The sequence below is a fragment of the Colletotrichum phormii genome (assembly GCF_030913505.1).
Source record: "Colletotrichum phormii strain CBS 102054 chromosome Unknown BDP81scaffold_1, whole genome shotgun sequence".
Classification (NCBI taxonomy): domain Eukaryota; kingdom Fungi; phylum Ascomycota; class Sordariomycetes; order Glomerellales; family Glomerellaceae; genus Colletotrichum; species Colletotrichum phormii.
Window position 1 is genome coordinate 1243043 of NW_026851443.1, and position 15863 is coordinate 1258905.

General features: G+C 54.4%; 6 protein-coding genes across 6 annotated transcripts; 3 read left to right on the plus strand and 3 right to left on the minus strand.

Annotated features, from left to right (window-relative positions):
- Nucleotides 1–411: 411 nt before the first annotated feature.
- BDP81DRAFT_444240 (uncharacterized protein) lies at nucleotides 412–1582 on the plus strand (the record flags this gene model as incomplete). Its single annotated transcript, XM_060591809.1, has 2 exons — nucleotides 412–431; nucleotides 499–1582. The coding sequence occupies 2 exons, from the start codon at nucleotides 412–414 to the stop codon at nucleotides 1580–1582; spliced, it is 1104 nt and encodes a 367-aa protein (XP_060451554.1).
- Nucleotides 1583–2087: 505 nt separating this feature from the next.
- On the minus strand, nucleotides 2088–6199 carry BDP81DRAFT_412820 (mitochondrial protein Pet127-domain-containing protein). Its single transcript, XM_060589241.1, has one exon. It carries the CDS (start codon nucleotides 6189–6191, stop codon nucleotides 2271–2273), a length of 3921 nt encoding a protein of 1306 aa, XP_060451555.1. The 5' UTR covers nucleotides 6192–6199; the 3' UTR covers nucleotides 2088–2270.
- A 232-nt stretch (nucleotides 6200–6431) lies between these two features.
- BDP81DRAFT_477281 (cohesin loading factor) lies at nucleotides 6432–9868 on the minus strand. Its single transcript, XM_060594814.1, has 5 exons — nucleotides 8582–9868; nucleotides 8412–8527; nucleotides 7787–8353; nucleotides 7634–7731; nucleotides 6432–7583 (listed from the first exon to the last, which is right to left on the minus strand). The coding sequence occupies exons 1-5, from the start codon at nucleotides 9728–9730 to the stop codon at nucleotides 6745–6747; spliced, it is 2769 nt and encodes a 922-aa protein (XP_060451556.1). The 5' UTR covers nucleotides 9731–9868; the 3' UTR covers nucleotides 6432–6744.
- Nucleotides 9869–10515: 647 nt separating this feature from the next.
- BDP81DRAFT_5344 (Alpha/Beta hydrolase protein) lies at nucleotides 10516–12518 on the plus strand. The gene is made up of 7 exons (XM_060595955.1): nucleotides 10516–11275; nucleotides 11333–11416; nucleotides 11474–11609; nucleotides 11672–11786; nucleotides 11837–11951; nucleotides 12008–12136; nucleotides 12189–12518. Exons 1-7 carry the CDS (start codon nucleotides 10727–10729, stop codon nucleotides 12336–12338), a joined length of 1278 nt encoding a protein of 425 aa, XP_060451557.1. The 5' UTR covers nucleotides 10516–10726; the 3' UTR covers nucleotides 12339–12518.
- A 225-nt stretch (nucleotides 12519–12743) lies between these two features.
- BDP81DRAFT_444243 (uncharacterized protein) lies at nucleotides 12744–13407 on the minus strand (the record flags this gene model as incomplete). Its single annotated transcript, XM_060591810.1, has 2 exons — nucleotides 12744–13031; nucleotides 13099–13407. The coding sequence occupies 2 exons, from the start codon at nucleotides 13405–13407 to the stop codon at nucleotides 12744–12746; spliced, it is 597 nt and encodes a 198-aa protein (XP_060451558.1).
- Nucleotides 13408–13720: 313 nt separating this feature from the next.
- On the plus strand, nucleotides 13721–15768 carry BDP81DRAFT_412824 (arginine biosynthesis ArgJ). The gene has a single exon (XM_060589242.1). The coding sequence runs from the start codon at nucleotides 14113–14115 to the stop codon at nucleotides 15493–15495; it is 1383 nt and encodes a 460-aa protein (XP_060451559.1). The 5' UTR covers nucleotides 13721–14112; the 3' UTR covers nucleotides 15496–15768.
- Nucleotides 15769–15863: the final 95 nt, after the last annotated feature.

Here is a 15863-nt window from a genome sequence, read left to right on the forward strand (position 1 = left end):
ACGGTTGGAATGTGACGTCGACGGTATTTGATACGTTGAATCAACTTGGGTTCGCGTGATGGCGGTCTTCGTCGTCGTTAAGGGTTCGTGGATGTCTCGTCGTCGCTGCGTCAAGATAGCTGGTGATGAATGCGCTGGAAGCTGTTCCTGAACTTTTCTTCGTCTGCCGGAAAAACGCATCAAGTGGAGCCGCCGGAACAACCGCGCAGGGAGGCTTATCGGACCTTGCGTCGAGCGATAAGGTACGTACCGCCATAGCTCAACCGCGACTGAATGTCAAGGCCAAAATTTCTAGGTTCTTACGGTACAAGACGAACGACTTTTCGCCTCACGTATTCAGACAGTCGGATTTGTCTTGGAATATCGCTTTTTAGATCTCACAGAGAGCACCGAAAGTGCTGAGACTTCAAAATGGCACAGAATAGGCATTGGTGAGCAACAATTCGCCCCGTAGTAGACGTTCAAGGACAGAGAGCTAACCTAAGACGCGCGACGTAGGGAACAAGACAAAGATGCGACCATCTACATCGGAAACATTGACGAGCGCGCGACCCCGGCGATGGTGTACGAGGTCATGCTCCAGATGGGCCCCATCCACAACATCCACATGCCCCGCGACCGCGTCACCCAGAACCACCAGGGCTTCGGTTTCGTCGAGTTCAGGACGCCGGGCGACGCAGAGTACGCCGCCAACGTGATGAACGGCATCAAGCTCTACGGCAAGTCCTTGCGCGTCAACAAGGCCAGCGCGGACAAGCAGAAGCAGGCAGAGGTCGGCGCGGAGCTCTTCGTGGGCAACCTGGACAGCATGGTGGACGAGAAGATTCTTTACGACACCTTTTCGCGCTTCGGCCCGCTCGTCAACCTGCCCAAGGTCGCGAGGGAGGACAGCGGCAACTCCAAGGGCTTCGGATTCATCTCCTACGCCGACTTTGACAGCGCCGACGCGGCGATTGCCAACTTGCACATGCAGTACATCCTCAGCAAGGAGGTCTCGGTCCAGTATGCGTTCAAGAAGGACGGCAAGGGCGAGCGTCACGGTGACGCTGCGGAACGTGAGCTCGCCGCGCAGGCCAAGAAGAGAAACATTGTCCCAGAGATCCAGGCTGTACCGCCCGCGTTCCTCAATGGCCCGCCTCCGGCCGCTGCGCCGAGTGCCCCCGCCGGATTCGACCCCGCAAACGGCCTCCCGGTCCAAGTCCAGAACCCAGGAGCTCCCACCGGATTCGCGCCTCCGCCGAGGGGACCAGCGCAGTACAATGCCGCACCACCACCGCAAGGCATGGGCGGACCGGGTATGGGTGGGCCGGGCATGGGACGCGGCGCAGTACTGCCTCCCGCGCCATCTGGTCTACCTGCGCGGCCGCCACAGTCGCAAGGTGGCTACACGAACCCGGCCGACTTCCATCCGGGCGCCCCAGGATTCCGCCCACCCAGCGGCGGACCTCCCGCCCCGCAAGGCTTCGCTGCGCCCCCTCCCAACTTCCCCATGCCTCCTCCGGGAGCTTCTGGGACACCACCGGCGCCGCCGGGCTTCATGCCTCCGCCGGGCTTCAACCCCCCTGGGTTCCCCCGTCGATGAAAAGGATCACAAAGGGATTGCCATTCATTGGCAGTGTAAACTTACAAAACACAAAAAAGCGCTGCTTCGGTGCCGCTGCACTTCGAGGCCTCATCGTTTTCGGAAGACTAGCCGGGCGTTCGGGATAAGAGCCAGCGAGAAAACTCGTCCAGAGCAGGTTGAATCAGATTGCAATGGTCTGTCGTCACTTTGATCAGACGAGGTGTAGCCATTGCTAACATTGTCCAGATTCTCACTGAAGTGATGTGGCAGTCATACGTCCAGCCACGGTCAAAGGCAGATGCCGCACTGGCGCCATGGCCAGGAGAAGACAGCCACAGTGAAGGATATGATAGTCGTAACTCGTAGCTTAATGAAGAAATGACGATTATAACATGATTGACTTTGACCTCTACTCAGTGCATTCGCTGTGAATATATGTGGTGACTGGCCTCTGAATGTTGCCGAGCTTCATTGATGCGTCGCAATCATAGACTCCACGCTTGTTCGATGGCCTGAGCATCCAATGCAAACCATGTGGCACCGCGTCGGCAGCCAGGCATACGTAGATGTAAACTTATCAAGTAGAGGAAAATTCTGAGAGAAGAATAGCTACTTCATTCCAGATTCGCTCTCGCCCTTTTTGTACATGTATTACAAATGGTAGGTACACAATTATCATACAGCCCCAAGTCCACGATAGCCCCTTTTATGAGTCTCGCGGCTTGTCCTCTTGCAGCTCTTCCTTCTTTAGCTCGCCCTCTTGCGGCTTATTCTCCTCCAGAGCGTCCTCTTGGAGTTCCACCTCCTTCAGTTCGTCCTCATTCGATTCCAGATTTAACTCCTCCTCATTGAGCTCGACCTCCCGCAGCTCGGCCTCGGTCAAGTCGTCCTCCTGGAAGAAATCCTCCTTCAAAGCCTTCTCATCAAGATCGTCTTCTCGCAACTCGTCTGTCGATTGGTCCCAGGATATTGTCTTCCACTGCGCCCTGTGCCCGAAAGCCTCATCATAAGTTACGGGATCGTCCATACCGAAGATGTGAACCGGGTTCTCCCGGGCCTTCTCTTCCACCTTCTGCCGGTATCTCCTGCCCCTCTTACTCATCTGCTCCAACTTGCCCGAAAACATATGGTACCACGGATCCGGCCGGTTGGCATTTCTGTCGTTTGAGAGCACCTTTCTGCGTCGCGTCTGTAGTGCTTTATACAGGGCCTCGGCGCGGCCCGCAGGAAGTTCTTCAATAGAATACTCCACGTTCCAGGACGATGACGGAGCCAGGGGGTCGGGGCGAGAGACGTATTGCCCATTAACCTTGTTCCGCACGGTCAGGACCATTCCGAGGAGCTCGTTATCGACGATATCAAGCTCAGGTGTGTCGTCTTCTTCCTGGGCTTTGCCGTCAACATCCTCGGGAGACTCATTGGAGGTTGCCGTCTGGCTGGCACTGGGGGCAACATTCTCAAGAATCTCAGCCGTTGCTTCCTCCATGTTTGAGGCCGGAGGTGTCGTCTTGATTTCCGACTGCTTCGACTCGGCAACCAGCTTAGAGAGAATACGCTCGAAGGTTCGGAGTTTGGAGACGTCAGAAGCAGTGTCATCTTTAGGAATGTCGGTTTCGTCCACATCGACATTCTCATCGACATTCTCATCGACATTCGAAGCAACCCGGAGAATCAACTCTTTCAGGCCAAGATTCCGAGAGCTGCGCACCCCTGTCTCTGGCGATGACTCCGCGTCTGTCTCTTGGGCCGACTCTGTTTCCTCGCCAGCGATTGGCACAGCTTCTTGTGCTGTGTTCGATTCACCAGCTTGAGCGTCGTCGGCCGAGGTAGTGCTAAACTCGCTTGCAGACATCGCATCTGTCTGGTTATCCTTTCCATCGTTGTCCTGCGCCTCGCTCACTTGGTTGCGAGTAAGTGCCTCCAAGAGGCCGTCGACATACCAGCGAGCTTCTTCAGGTGTCCTCGCCTTTAGCAATGCGCTCTGCTCCAGCGCGTCGTGGATTGCCTCCCGAACATGGCCAATGCCGAGGGCATCGTCTTCCACTGCCTCATTGACCTTCTCCTGCATTTCTTCCCAGAATTCTTGCGTCTGCCACACTTGGTTACTAGACTCAGTACTGGACCCATCGACGCCGACAGCCTCCTCGTCTTCCTCTTGACCAACTGGTTGTTCGACTTCCGTCTCTTGCGCTTCATGTTCCGCCGACGACTCCTGTGAGGCCATACCAAGGATCTGCTCCTCAAACTCTTTGACGGCGGCTTGGTTGCGCGTTTGGACCTTGTCGATGTCTTCCTTTGTAACAGGTTTCGCAAAAACGTACATGAAAGGAGGGTCACTAGGTCGCGTCTCCACATGAAGTCGGATGGATCGGCCAGGGAATCGTTCTGTCGCGCGGTCCAGGACCTTGTTGAGAAGATAGAGGCTGAGCTTGAATTCATTGTCTCCGACATTTCGAGCATAGGATCCGTGAATGGCTTGGTCCATCTCATTAATGGGGATGTACTGGAAACCGAAGATGCGTTGTGTGTTATGGAAGGCGACGAAGATGCCATCCATACGGCCCATCCGTACTTGCAGGGAATACTTGAGGAACGCAGATCTGATCATGTCGAAGTACTCGCGCTCAAAAGACTCCCACTGGCCGTAACGGCGGCGGATCTCATAGCCAAGTCCCTTGTGGAATCCCTGGGCGTCCATGCGAATTGAGACTACAGCTCTTGTCTTCAGATCAAACATTCCAGATCCTGGTAACCGTGGATCATACGCATCCAGTTGAGAACGCATGAGGAAGTCGCCCATGGTGGTGTAATGGAAGGCCTCGGCGGCATTGCGCTCCTCCTCGGTGATTTGGTCGGAGTTGGCACGGCGATACTTTTCGAACTCCTCTCTCGGCAGCGTCAATTGCTTCTCCATTGACTTTCCGAGCATGCTCAAGATACTGGCACTGTCGTACTCCTTGTCGGCATCGATCGCGTACACACCTTCATTGAAATGGAGGAAGGAGGCAGCTGGCGCACGAGAGATAGCAGTAAAGCTCGAATACTCGGGCGTGAACTGACGACTCATGTTTTCAGGGTTGATAGGCCGCCACGCAGAAAGCAAGAAGTGAAAATGGGACAACGTCTGGGTCATGCTGGACGTTGAGCCGGTGTACTTCCTACCCAGCTTGGCTGCAAGTGAGATCAAGGTGTTATCCTTTGAAGAGGTGACGTATTTCTGGAGCGCATCGAAGTCAAACTCGTTGATCGGCATAATATCGCCGAGGTAAGGATCAAAGTTGAAGACTCGCGAGCGGGGGTCCTGCATATGGTATACTCCAGGGTTGAACAAGACTCTGTCCAGTCCATACGCGAGTTTCGGCACCTCAGGAGCGTCTGGTAATTCGATGGGCACTAAGTGAAGACTCTCCGCCTTCACCCTCTTGACATTGACAAGAGGCTTCTCGGACTTCTTGAGCCTCTTGGGCTTGGGTGGGGGTTGTTCGCTGTCGTCGGGAGCTGTCTCGTCGGCAGCCGCTTCGTCGGGAGCTGTATCGGCGGCAGACCTTGCTGCGCCGAGAGCTGATGCACCAGCAGCCGCTGCCGCCAAACCCACTGGAGTCGTAAGGCGATTTTCAAGTGATGTCCACGCGACTTTCATTGGTTCTTCGGGTATCGGCTTTCGCTCCTCGCCAAGCAGCACCTTTCGCACTCTCATCCGAATATCCTCACGCCTATTCGGAGTTTCCTTGTTACGCCGAGCTGGATGAGCTTTGCTCTCAGAAGCTTTATCTGATGTGGTGCCCGACGATTTCGTGGTACTCGGCCTCTTTGCGAGGTGGTCTAACGGGATTGACTGGGAGCGCAAGACGCTCTTCAAGACATCCAGGGTACCAGAAATCACCTTGAGCTTCCCACCCAACCTGTCGCTCTGTTTCGCCACAAATGCGTCCAGTTCTCCCTTCTTCTCAGGATCAACTTTGGCTCCTGCGGCAGCCGCTCCCGTGGTGCCTTCATGAATATTCGACAGCCTGCTATTGATGGAGGCGTAGCTTTGCTCAAGCTTCTTCAAAGATTCAAAAACCTGCTTTATAACCTCTGGCTCGGGTGCTGTTTGAGGGTCGACCGGCTTCTCTTTGTCGGCGGGCTTTCCTTGATTGGCTGGCGGTTTCTTGCTTGACGATAACCCGGCCTTCGGTTGAGCTTTAGGAGCAGTTTTCTTGAGTGCTGGTTTCATCGATTTTGCCGTCCGTCCACCCTTGGGTTTCGCATCGCTCTGAGGTTTCGCATCGCTCTGAGGCTTCACATCACCGTCAGGCTTCGCATCGCTCTGAGGTTTAGTAACGCTCTTAGGTTTCGCTTTCCTAGGTTCCAAACCGCCCTTAGCTTTGACCTGTTTATCCTTCCCAGAATCAGCCTCGGCCTCGGGTATTGCATCGTTGCTAGGTTCCGCATCGTCTTTTGGGGCTGGCGTTGCTGTCGACTTCTTGTTCGAGATACTCCTCCTATAGCCTCGGTCGCCAGCCAGGGCGGTGGTCTGGAAGAAAGAGGGTCGTGTTCGACATGGCGCTGAAAGGCAGGGCCGGCAGGACGCACAAACGTAGGAGGTTCCGAGCCTCTGAAGGCGCAGGGTGTTTGCGCGAAGCATTGGAGGGAATGGTGACGAAGTGTAGCTCCAGACGTTGACGGGGGGGAGTTTGAAGTGGGCTAGAAGCTGCCGGTCAATTTTTTTTTCTGTTAGGTAGAACGGAACGCGGACGGGACGCGCCACTCAATCAATTGCGACAAGGGTTCAATGAAGTCTGGTCCGTGCATTCGCAGATCGCAAGCAAAACCCCTGTCACCCATGTCCCCCCTGTGTAAGGGAAGTAGGAAAGGCATCATGGTCGCTCAAGAATCAGGCAGTATGCTCTTACCAGCCTTACCTTACGGTCATAGTTTGCGGAGTTGAGGCAACTTACGAGGGGAGTAAGGTAGTAGTAGTTGCTGTCGTACAGCCCATCAACTTGTAAAGAATAACTACGACCTCTAAAGCAACGATTCCGGAATCTCCCAGTCAATTTCGCCGCATCATCTGGCAGCGATACAAATTGGGGGGGTATTATGCTTTCGCAAACAATCAGCTCATGCCAGGCCAAATACCGCACCAGACGCCAGTCCATAATGCCGTGAAAACATAATCCACGCTGAACCCCAACCTACTACTCCTTCCCAGTGAATGCGTGAGACGCATAGTCCGTAGCCGTCTGTCGCGCTGCTTCGGCGTCTGCGAATAGTGCTTGGACTTCAAAAGAATCAGCCAGCATACCATCCGCCACGCTCATCCAAAGCAAGTTTCCACTCCGCTTCGCCTGTGTCGAAGCCGCCCTTGCGCTTTTAAGAGCTTGTTCGCCCACCACATTATCGAACAATCTGGACCGCATGATGCTGAGAGCTATCGCCAGACAGTGCGTGTTACCTGTTACCCGAGACCCATTCAACGAGTTCGTGATACTCGTTTTGATCTGGTGCATAGACGGTGGGGGCATCGTCTGAGCCGTTGCCTGTACGAGATTGAAGGCGGTGCGTATGTCTGAGTCTTGATGTTCCATACACATCGGCCGCAACTGGTCTAATAGCTCGGTAGACGTCATCTCGTCGCGGTAAGACGAGTCTTGAAGGATCCAGATACGGTTCAGCGCAGCGAGTATGCACAGCTCCAGCTTAGCAGGCTTTCTGCCACCTGGACCCCCACGGCCCGCATCAATACTCAACCTCTCGTCTTCGAAGAGCAACAGAGCTGTCTCCAGATCACCAGTGCCTTGATGATAGACTCCGGAGAGGTAGAGCGAGAATACGCTGAAGATTTCGTTCACAGCTGGCGTGATGGCCTGCTGAAGTTGTGCCACGCACTGTTCAACCTTCGGCCATTGGCTGTGAGTTGCGAAGTATAGCCCCGTCAGAGCCTGCAAATAACAGAAGATTTCGGTCCTCCATTTAGACTGCTCCATCGACTCGCGCAGAGATGCCGCGGGAACACTAGGGGCTATCTCCTTGTTCCCTTCTGCTATGTCAGCTTCGTACATGTTGAGAACATCGCATCACACTTACATTTTGCCAATACATCAAATCCCTCCTTCCAGAATTCGTGACTCCTCTTAGGATCCGAACCAGGGCGGTACATGCCGGCCAAGCCACTGAACGTGTAGCTATTATTGGTCAGCGGATATCTAACACGGAAGCGCGTTATTGGATGGTGCTTACGTCAATACTATGATCTCTAGCCGGTTCAGAAAAGTCATGACAATATAATCGTGTTGTCCGTTAGTCGGCCCAGATCGAATAATTGCAGAGGTATCATCGCTGAGAGTTGCAGAAGTTGAGTTGTGTTTCTTGACAGGGATCAAGATCTCAGGATTCAGATCGGTCCATGTCTGGGATCCCAAATTTGCATCAAGTTTTGCTTGAAGTGTTCTCAGCTTGTGAATCAAGATATCGGGCGTTTTCTGGTGCATGCTACACGCAAGATCGAGCAACAGCGTCAAAACATCCAGCTGCGGTATCTGAACAGAGGGATCCAGTTGAAACTTGGTGGCTTGTGCCAGACAAGTTTGCACTCGTTCGATGGTATCAGAGCGCATGTTCCTCAGCACCGACAAGCCTTCCAAGAGAGAGGCGAAGACAACCATTGCGTTGTCGCCTCGCTCGCTCGCTAGAGCGGCGATAGCGCGCAAGTTGTCCAGCACTGCTGCATCAGGTGGACTACCCGCATGGACATGAAACGTGGCCTTTAGCAGACGAAAGGCGTAAACCCAGTGTATGTGTTTAAACCTAGTGTTTTTGTAAGCAATGGGGCAAGATCGGTTGAGGTAAGGTTACGACGACTCACGTGAGACAGTCTGCGATGTTCTTGTCAACTGCGATGAATGCCGCCTTCTGGTTTCTCTGAAACAGTACTTTAAGCAAAAGATATTGCATACAGTACTTGAGATCGGCATATCTGTGCTGGAATAAATGTCAACACAATACTCGGACGAGTAAAGACCCAGTTCAACAAACCTTGTCGCAGATGGTGATGCCCTTGCTCAAGGCTGTTTCTGCCTCTTGAAGGTTCTCTGTCTCGTCACACAAGATAGACGCATATCTCAGCCTAGCTTTCGCCTCTTGTCTCGGAGACAGTCGGTTGCTTTGGAATGCGGCCTCGAGACAGGCCAGTCCAGTTGTAATCAACTTTTGGTACTCGCGCACTTGGTCGTCTGACCCAGATACCGCCACTCTTTGTACGCCGCGGCGCGCCTTTTCGAAACACTCTTCTGCCACGTGAACAAGGATCGTTGTCGTGTCGTAAGACCTTGCTTTCGTCGATAAGGCGGGTGAGCCTCTGGAGGATATGGCCGGAGAGTTCATCGAGGATATTGCAGGTGACTTTCTCGCTATACTGGGGGATCGTGCCGGCTGAACAGTAGGCGAGTTGGCGTAGTGAGGCTCAGGGCTCGGTTGGACTGGGGAAGGTTCGGCGAAAGCTTGGTTCAGGACTGGTACGGTCTGAGTTTGACCCATGGGCGGCTGAGAGAACTGGGCATATTGTGGTACAGCCGGAAAGACTTGGGGGCTCCGCTGTTGCTGTAGCTGCTGTAGCTGCTGCGGTGGTTGAGGCGGCGGTTGAGGTTGTTGCTGGAAATGAGGTTGGAATTGTGGTTGTTGCGGCGGCTGATACTCAGCGTAAATCGGCGGCGTCGGCGTCGGTGTCGGTGCAGGCGCAAGCGCAGGGGAACGAGAGGCGTGTGTGGTTTGGATGAAGGGCGAGTGAGGAGGCGCAAACTGTACGTTCATCGCATTCCCGTGAGGAAAAGGCTGCTGGAGTTGGTGATGGTGGGGGTATTGCGGCTGCTGTTGCTGCTGCTGCGGGAAGGTGCCGCCATACGCAGGGAACTGCCCATATCCGTTTGGCTGCATATTCATCGGCGTAAGCGCAGGAAGAATGGGAGCAGGAGCTGAGGCAGGCGGTTGATGGTAGTTGCCGTGAATCGGTTGCGCTTGGCCGTGAGTGCCGTATGCAGCGTTCGCGTAGTTCGGATTCTGGCCATTCCCGCTCCCGCCGCCATTGCCATTGCCATTGCCATTGCCGTAGGGATCGTGGTAAGGTTGGGGGACGTTCTGCTGGCCATTGAAGGCCTGCCCCGAAGGCAAGGAGCCCCGGTATGTCATCTTTGGGACTGCATAGGGATCGCAGGCTTCGCTACATGGAGTCTCGACGGTCGCTTTGTTGAACTGGACTGACTTGTTGCGACGCCGTTGCTGTCCAATAGCCGCACCTGCAGGTCGCGAGGCTCCTCGAGGAACGACTGGTTGAGAAATGGCCCATGGTCCCCGCGTACCTTACATAATTACACGTGCCGTGGATCCCCCCACAGTTCCGGTCAGGGTGGGAGATGCACAGACCATGATGGCTCCGTCGTGACCGAAAAAGTTACACCCAAGGATGGAGGCGGACAGGCCTGAAATTCTGAACATTTGAATCCCGATGAGTGTGGCATCGCGTGGCTGAACACAGTCTTAGCCGCTGGGTGCGGTTATGAGCGACTTGGCCCTCTTTGTATTCTGATTGGCTGCGGATATGTGCCTCGGCTTGACGCCAAATTCATCTTGCTGTTTACCGCTATCTAGGTGATCCACGTCATTCGCCTTCTTTTCCCAAGCTTGTAATATGCTGTCGTACAGACATACCACCGAATCCCACTGCAGAACGGACACTTGGTGAACCCGGCGCCGATCTATCATGGTAGGCTGATTTGAGACCCTCGGTCCTACACCCAATACAAGACAAATGGCCCGTTGGTTCCCCCCCTGGACTTGAAGTCAGAACCCAGGGTCCATAGCAAACATTGTGAATTTGCACACCTTAATCGGAAGCTACCAGTCCTCGGGGCTCCACTGCCATGACTTATGGCTCTCCAACCATTCTCACATGGGTGTTTACTCTGACTTCGCAACAACCTACTTTGAGCTTCTGTTTCTTCTAGAAGCGTTAGCCTTTTCGTATTTCATAGCGCCGTGCGACTAACCCCTCGTTTCTCTTCTACTTGACGTTCTCACGTCGTCGACTGCTGTGTTGTCTAGTAACGGGCCTTCCACCTTTTGCTATCGCAAACTTTCTCTTAAGCCAAACTGTCTCGACCAACTGCTGTCCGAAGACTCCGAATCATGGACTGGCTAGGACATGCCAAAATCAACTTCACACACGCGCCATCGCCTGTGGCCCTCAAGGAGAAGGATGGCGCCCAAACCGACCTCCTCAAGATCTGTGAAAAGGTCACGCCGCCATGCCACATGAACCCGCTCCTCTTCAACGGTCACTTGCAGACCATGTGGACTGCTACGAAGCAGCACGGCCCCCCAGTGTACTATCGTCGAAAGGTCTTCAACGCCGACGACAAGGCCTTTGAGGGCACTTTCGCCGTCGACTTTGTCGCGGAGCCTTTTGAGGAGACTGACAGCACACTGCCGCCGCGGACGGTGTACTTTGAGGACCAAGAGTTTGAGACTCTGGCGTCGGACGACAACAAGCCCCAGTTGGTTGTTCTCCACGGCCTCTCGGGTGGCTCTCATGAGATCTATCTGAGGCATGCCATTGCGCCGTTGATTGATTCGGGAAACTGGGAGGTGTGCGTGGTGAACTCGAGAGGTTGCGCCAATAGCAAGTTCACTAGTGGTATTTTGTACAATGCCAGGGCAACATGGGATTTTCGTCAGGTCAGTGATCTACACTGCGTGTGAAGCTTTGCAGTAGACAAACTGACGGAGTTTTAGACCATCAAGTGGTTGAGAAAGAAGTTTCCTAACCGCCCTCTGTTTGGCTTGGGCTTCTCGCTCGGCGCCAACATGTTGACAAACGTAGGTTTTTAAGCTCTCACAATCCCCTTCTAACATTGATTGATGCTTTTACATTAGTACTGTGGCGAGGAGGGAGTCGACTGCCAGTTGACGGCCGCTATTGTGTGCTCCAACCCCTTCAACCTTGAAGTCTCAAACAAGGCGCTGAAGCGCACTTTCCTTGGTAGAGAGGTCTACCAACGAGTCATGGGAAGTGAGTTATACTCATCAAGCAACATGTGAGCTTTGATCCAGAGTGCTTACACACCTATTCAGCCAGCATGAAGCAGCTCATCAACGGGCATAAGGAGGAGGTACAGAAGCACACCAACCTCGACCTCGAACGTCTTCAGAACGTAACGTACCTGTGGGAGTTTGACAGAGAAGTCCAGTAAGTTTCCAAATGCCAACAGTCCCATAGAGCATTTCTCACAAAAGCAGATGCGTCAGCTGGGGCTATCCCACAGAGAGTGCCTACTACCGCGATGCGTCTTCCTCCGACGCGGTCCTGGCCATCCGGATTCCCTTCCTCGCCCTGCACGCCACTGACGATCCTGTAAGCGACCACTCCATTCAGCCCCTTGTCACGAGCAAGGTAACTAACCTTCTCAGATTGCCGTAGAAGAAGCTATCCCGTACGAGGAGTTCAGCAAGAACCCGTACACGGTTCTGTGCACCACCTCCTTGGGCGGCCACCTCTGCTGGTTCGAGCCCGGAGGTGGAAGATGGCACGCAAAGCCGGTACGTCCTACTATCCCAAGAATGCCGAGAGATCATAAACTCACAAGACTAGATTACAAGCTTCTTCAACCACATGGCGTTCAACGTGGACCACAGCAAGCTCCCTCCAAAGACCAATGGACTTCCGCCCAGGAACGGCAAGTCAGAGTTCCACTTCAACCCTGCGAGACACAGAATGGAGATCAAGGCAGGTTCGGAATAGCGAGACAAATAATAGACATCACAACAGAACGTATAAAGGCATAGACTTGGATGGTATAGATAGAAAAAGTACACCTGCTTTTTATTGACATTCGCAGCAGCGGACAAAGCTATGAAACAGAATAGTAACCAGACAGGTATATGCAACGACGAGATTCATCAACTCGCCGATACCTGGCTGATCGCTGTCCTGTGGTGGTGCATTAAGCTCTCGCGCAAGGTCAAGCCCTCGCCATGGTATCTGCTCTGAACGCCGTCGACACAACAAAGTGTTGAAACAAATAGACGACCCTCCCACTTTTTTACCAACCCAGTATGTTTTCTTTTTTGGCACTCCAAACGCCGCCCAAGATGCAAAGACATGCTGCTAGACTCTTCAGTGTTTAAACACCCCCTCGTGCCTCACTCACGCAAAGGAGACGCTCTTCTTCTTCTTGGGCTTGGCGGCCTTGGATCCTGCGCTCGCGTACTGATTGATCTTGTCCTCGTCCTCGGCGCGGGGGTTGCGCTTCCTCTTCTTGCGCAACGAGTCCTTGGTATCCTCCAGCCTAGACTTCTTCTCATCTTCCTTCTTCTCGGCCTCTACCTTGCGGGCCTCGCGGATCTCCTCCATTTGTCTCGCCTTCATCATCTTGGACTCGATCTGGCCCTCCTTCTCGGCCTGGACCATGGCGAGGATGGTGTTCATGCTCTCCTGTTCGGGTTGAGTTAGTTATCGTTATCGTCTACAGAAGTGACATCGCAGCGTCAGTGATCCGTACCCTGTCATCGACAAAGACCTTGCCCTTCTTCTTGCCCTTGGGCTTCTCTACGCCGACCGGCGTGATCTTGTTCAGCTTGGGGATGCCGAGCTCCTCCTCAGTGTAAACCTTCTTCTTGCGCTTCTTCAACAGGGCCTCGAGGTTCGTCTTGCCACCGGCCTTGAGCGGCTTGGTGCCCTTGGGCGTGTCTCTGGATTTCCTGACGATGCCATCGGGAACGGGCCTGTAGTCCGCGGCCTTGCTGTTCTTGATGCCGGAGCCGTTGGCGGCGTGCTTGTTCTTGATCGTTTTCGTCCGGTTGGGCGCCATTGTTGCGGATGTTCGAGACGAAATGTCCTCTTTTTGCGGGTGTGTGGCGGGTTGGTAAACAAATTGGAGCGTGTTCGCGACTCGGCTGACTGGGTGGTTGGAGGGACCAAAGGTGCGACTTTCTTAGAATTTTTTCTATGATTGGGAAGCGATAAGCTCACCGAGGCGGATGCGATAAGCTTGAGTGGGGCCCGCTCCCCGCCATTCGACCTCACTCGCTACAGGGGTCTGAATTCCGAGCCGAGACCCTTTCAACGCTTTGAATTGGTCGAAGTTGCAGTGCCGCACAGTAGAGATCAATTTAGATTTTATTTCTCCAAGGCAATTGAATCACATTGTAGAGTGAATCTGATTAGACAATCTCAAAAAGTGTAATGCGACCTGAGGTATGACTCGGTGGATTTCAATGTGAGCTGCAGCGTCAGAACAAGTTGCCAGGATCGGGACTGGTCTCAATGCGCCTTTTGCGGTGCAGCAGCGCTGTGCCATCCCTGTCAAAAAATTGGGCGACTGCCGTTATCGCACACCTTACGTCGTCTAAATCTCTCTTCTCACCTCTGCTTTCCCCAGTGACTAACATTCTCTCACAAGAAACTCACACAATTCCAGCATCACAGCAAGCCGTACGTGAGCCATTGGCTCTCGAGCTTCCTCCTTCTTCCAGGTCCTTTTCATCATAGCATTGGGCTGTCGCCAATTGGCAGAATGGCGCAACCCGTCAAGAGGTTTCCCGGCCACCTGGCTCAGTTTGTGAGGTGCTACTCGGTCTCCGCTGAGAGCATTCCGGCCGCCAAGAAGAAGTACGTCCCGACGGAGGGTACCTATCCCAAGGGCTTTCAGGCCTCTGGTGTTCTCGTCGGCGTGAAGCCCGGAAACAAGACGAAGCCCGATCTCGCCCTTCTCACCTCAGACCGGCCGTGTGCCGCCGCCGCTGTCTTCACCAAGAACAAGTTCCAGGCGGCGCCTGTCACCTTCAGCAGGGACTTGCTCAAGAAGAAGGCCAACCGCGGCATCCGCAGCGTCCTCATCAACTCGGGGTGCGCCAATGCCGTGACCGGAAAGGGAGGTCTGGAGGATGCTTCTCTGATGGCCAGCGCGGCTGACAAGGTTGTCGGAGGAGAGGGCGATGCGTCATCCACCATCGTCATGAGCACAGGAGTCATTGGACAGAGGCTGCCCATTGCCAAGATTGTCGATAATGTCCCAGCTGCTCAGGGGGCTCTAGGCTCCTCTCACAAGCACTGGCTGAGCTTTGCTACCGCCATCTGCACGACGGATACGTTCCCGAAACTCATGTCCAAGACCTTCACGCTGCCTTCGTCACCAAACGTTGAATACCGCATCGCCGGAACCACCAAGGGTGCCGGCATGATTCACCCCAACATGGCCACCCTTCTTGGAGTTGTTGCTACGGACGCGCCCATCTCGCCCGCCGTGATGCCTTCCGTCCTCAAGCACGCCGTCGACCGATCGTTCAACAGCATCACCATTGACGGAGACACTTCGACCAACGACACCCTCGCTCTGCTCGCCAACGGTGCCGCCGGCGGCAAGGAGATCTCCTCCGAGGACTCACCCGACTACGCCGCCTTCCAGCAGGTTCTGACCGACTTCTCCATCGACCTGGCCAAGCTCATCGTCCGCGACGGCGAGGGCGCCACCAAGTTCGTCACCATCCGCGTCGTCGAGTCTGCCAGCGAGGAGGCCGCGCGCAAGATTGCCAGCACCATTGCCAGGTCACCCCTCGTCAAGACTGCGCTGTACGGACGGGACGCCAACTGGGGCCGTATCTTGTGCGCGACCGGTTACTCGCTCGTGTCGGAGCCCGGCCAGGCCGTCAACGACGTCCCCGAGGTGACGCCCGAGAAAACCAACGTCTCGTTCGTTCCTACCGACGGCACGCCTGAGCTGAAGCTCTTGGTCAACGGCGAGCCGGAGATGGTCAACGAGGCCAGGGCTTCGGAGATTTTGGAGCTGGAGGATTTGGAGATCCTTGTGAGGCTGGGAACTGGCGACAAGGAGGCGACGTACTGGACTTGCGATTACAGCCACGAGTACATCACCATCAACGGTGACTACCGCACATAGAGGGGACAAAAAGGTTCAGGATTTGAAAGATGAGCTCAGACTAGAGAGCTTGAAGCATTGTCATATTAGAAGAGCGTCTATAACGTTACTTGGCCGTTGTTTGTCAAGAGAATAGACCCAGCCAGCCATTTGAAGAATTACTATAATTGCCATATATCAGGTATCATTGGCGGCCTTGAAAGCGTTGTCAGCGTTACGTTATAAGGCGCAAGGGATTCGGAATTGCGTTCCCAAGAACAGGGTCAGCCAAGGCACCGAAAGAAGTATCCCGCCGGTTTGAAGGCCGCGCCGAGGCACGCGCCGAGGCATCGGGGTTGGGTGCGGGGACTGCTATTGGAGGCCGGCACAGCTGGCGCTCCCCCGCAACG

Coding starts and splice junctions, on each gene's coding strand:
- BDP81DRAFT_412820 (XM_060589241.1), bottom strand. CDS start 6,191: ATGCTTCGCGCAAACACCCTGCGCCTTCAGAGGCTCGGAACCTCCTAC.
- BDP81DRAFT_477281 (XM_060594814.1), bottom strand. CDS start 9,730: ATGACATACCGGGGCTCCTTGCCTTCGGGGCAGGCCTTCAATGGCCAG. Junction 7,732..7,786: donor CTAGAGATCATAGTATTGAC/GTAAGCACCATC, acceptor GACCAATAATAG/CTACACGTTCAGTGGCTTGG. Junction 7,584..7,633: donor ATTTGATGTATTGGCAAAAT/GTAAGTGTGATG, acceptor ACATAGCAGAAG/GGAACAAGGAGATAGCCCCT.
- BDP81DRAFT_5344 (XM_060595955.1), top strand. CDS start 10,727: ATGGACTGGCTAGGACATGCCAAAATCAACTTCACACACGCGCCATCG. Junction 11,610..11,671: donor CTACCAACGAGTCATGGGAA/GTGAGTTATACT, acceptor ACACCTATTCAG/CCAGCATGAAGCAGCTCATC. Junction 11,787..11,836: donor GAGTTTGACAGAGAAGTCCA/GTAAGTTTCCAA, acceptor TCACAAAAGCAG/ATGCGTCAGCTGGGGCTATC.
- BDP81DRAFT_412824 (XM_060589242.1), top strand. CDS start 14,113: ATGGCGCAACCCGTCAAGAGGTTTCCCGGCCACCTGGCTCAGTTTGTG.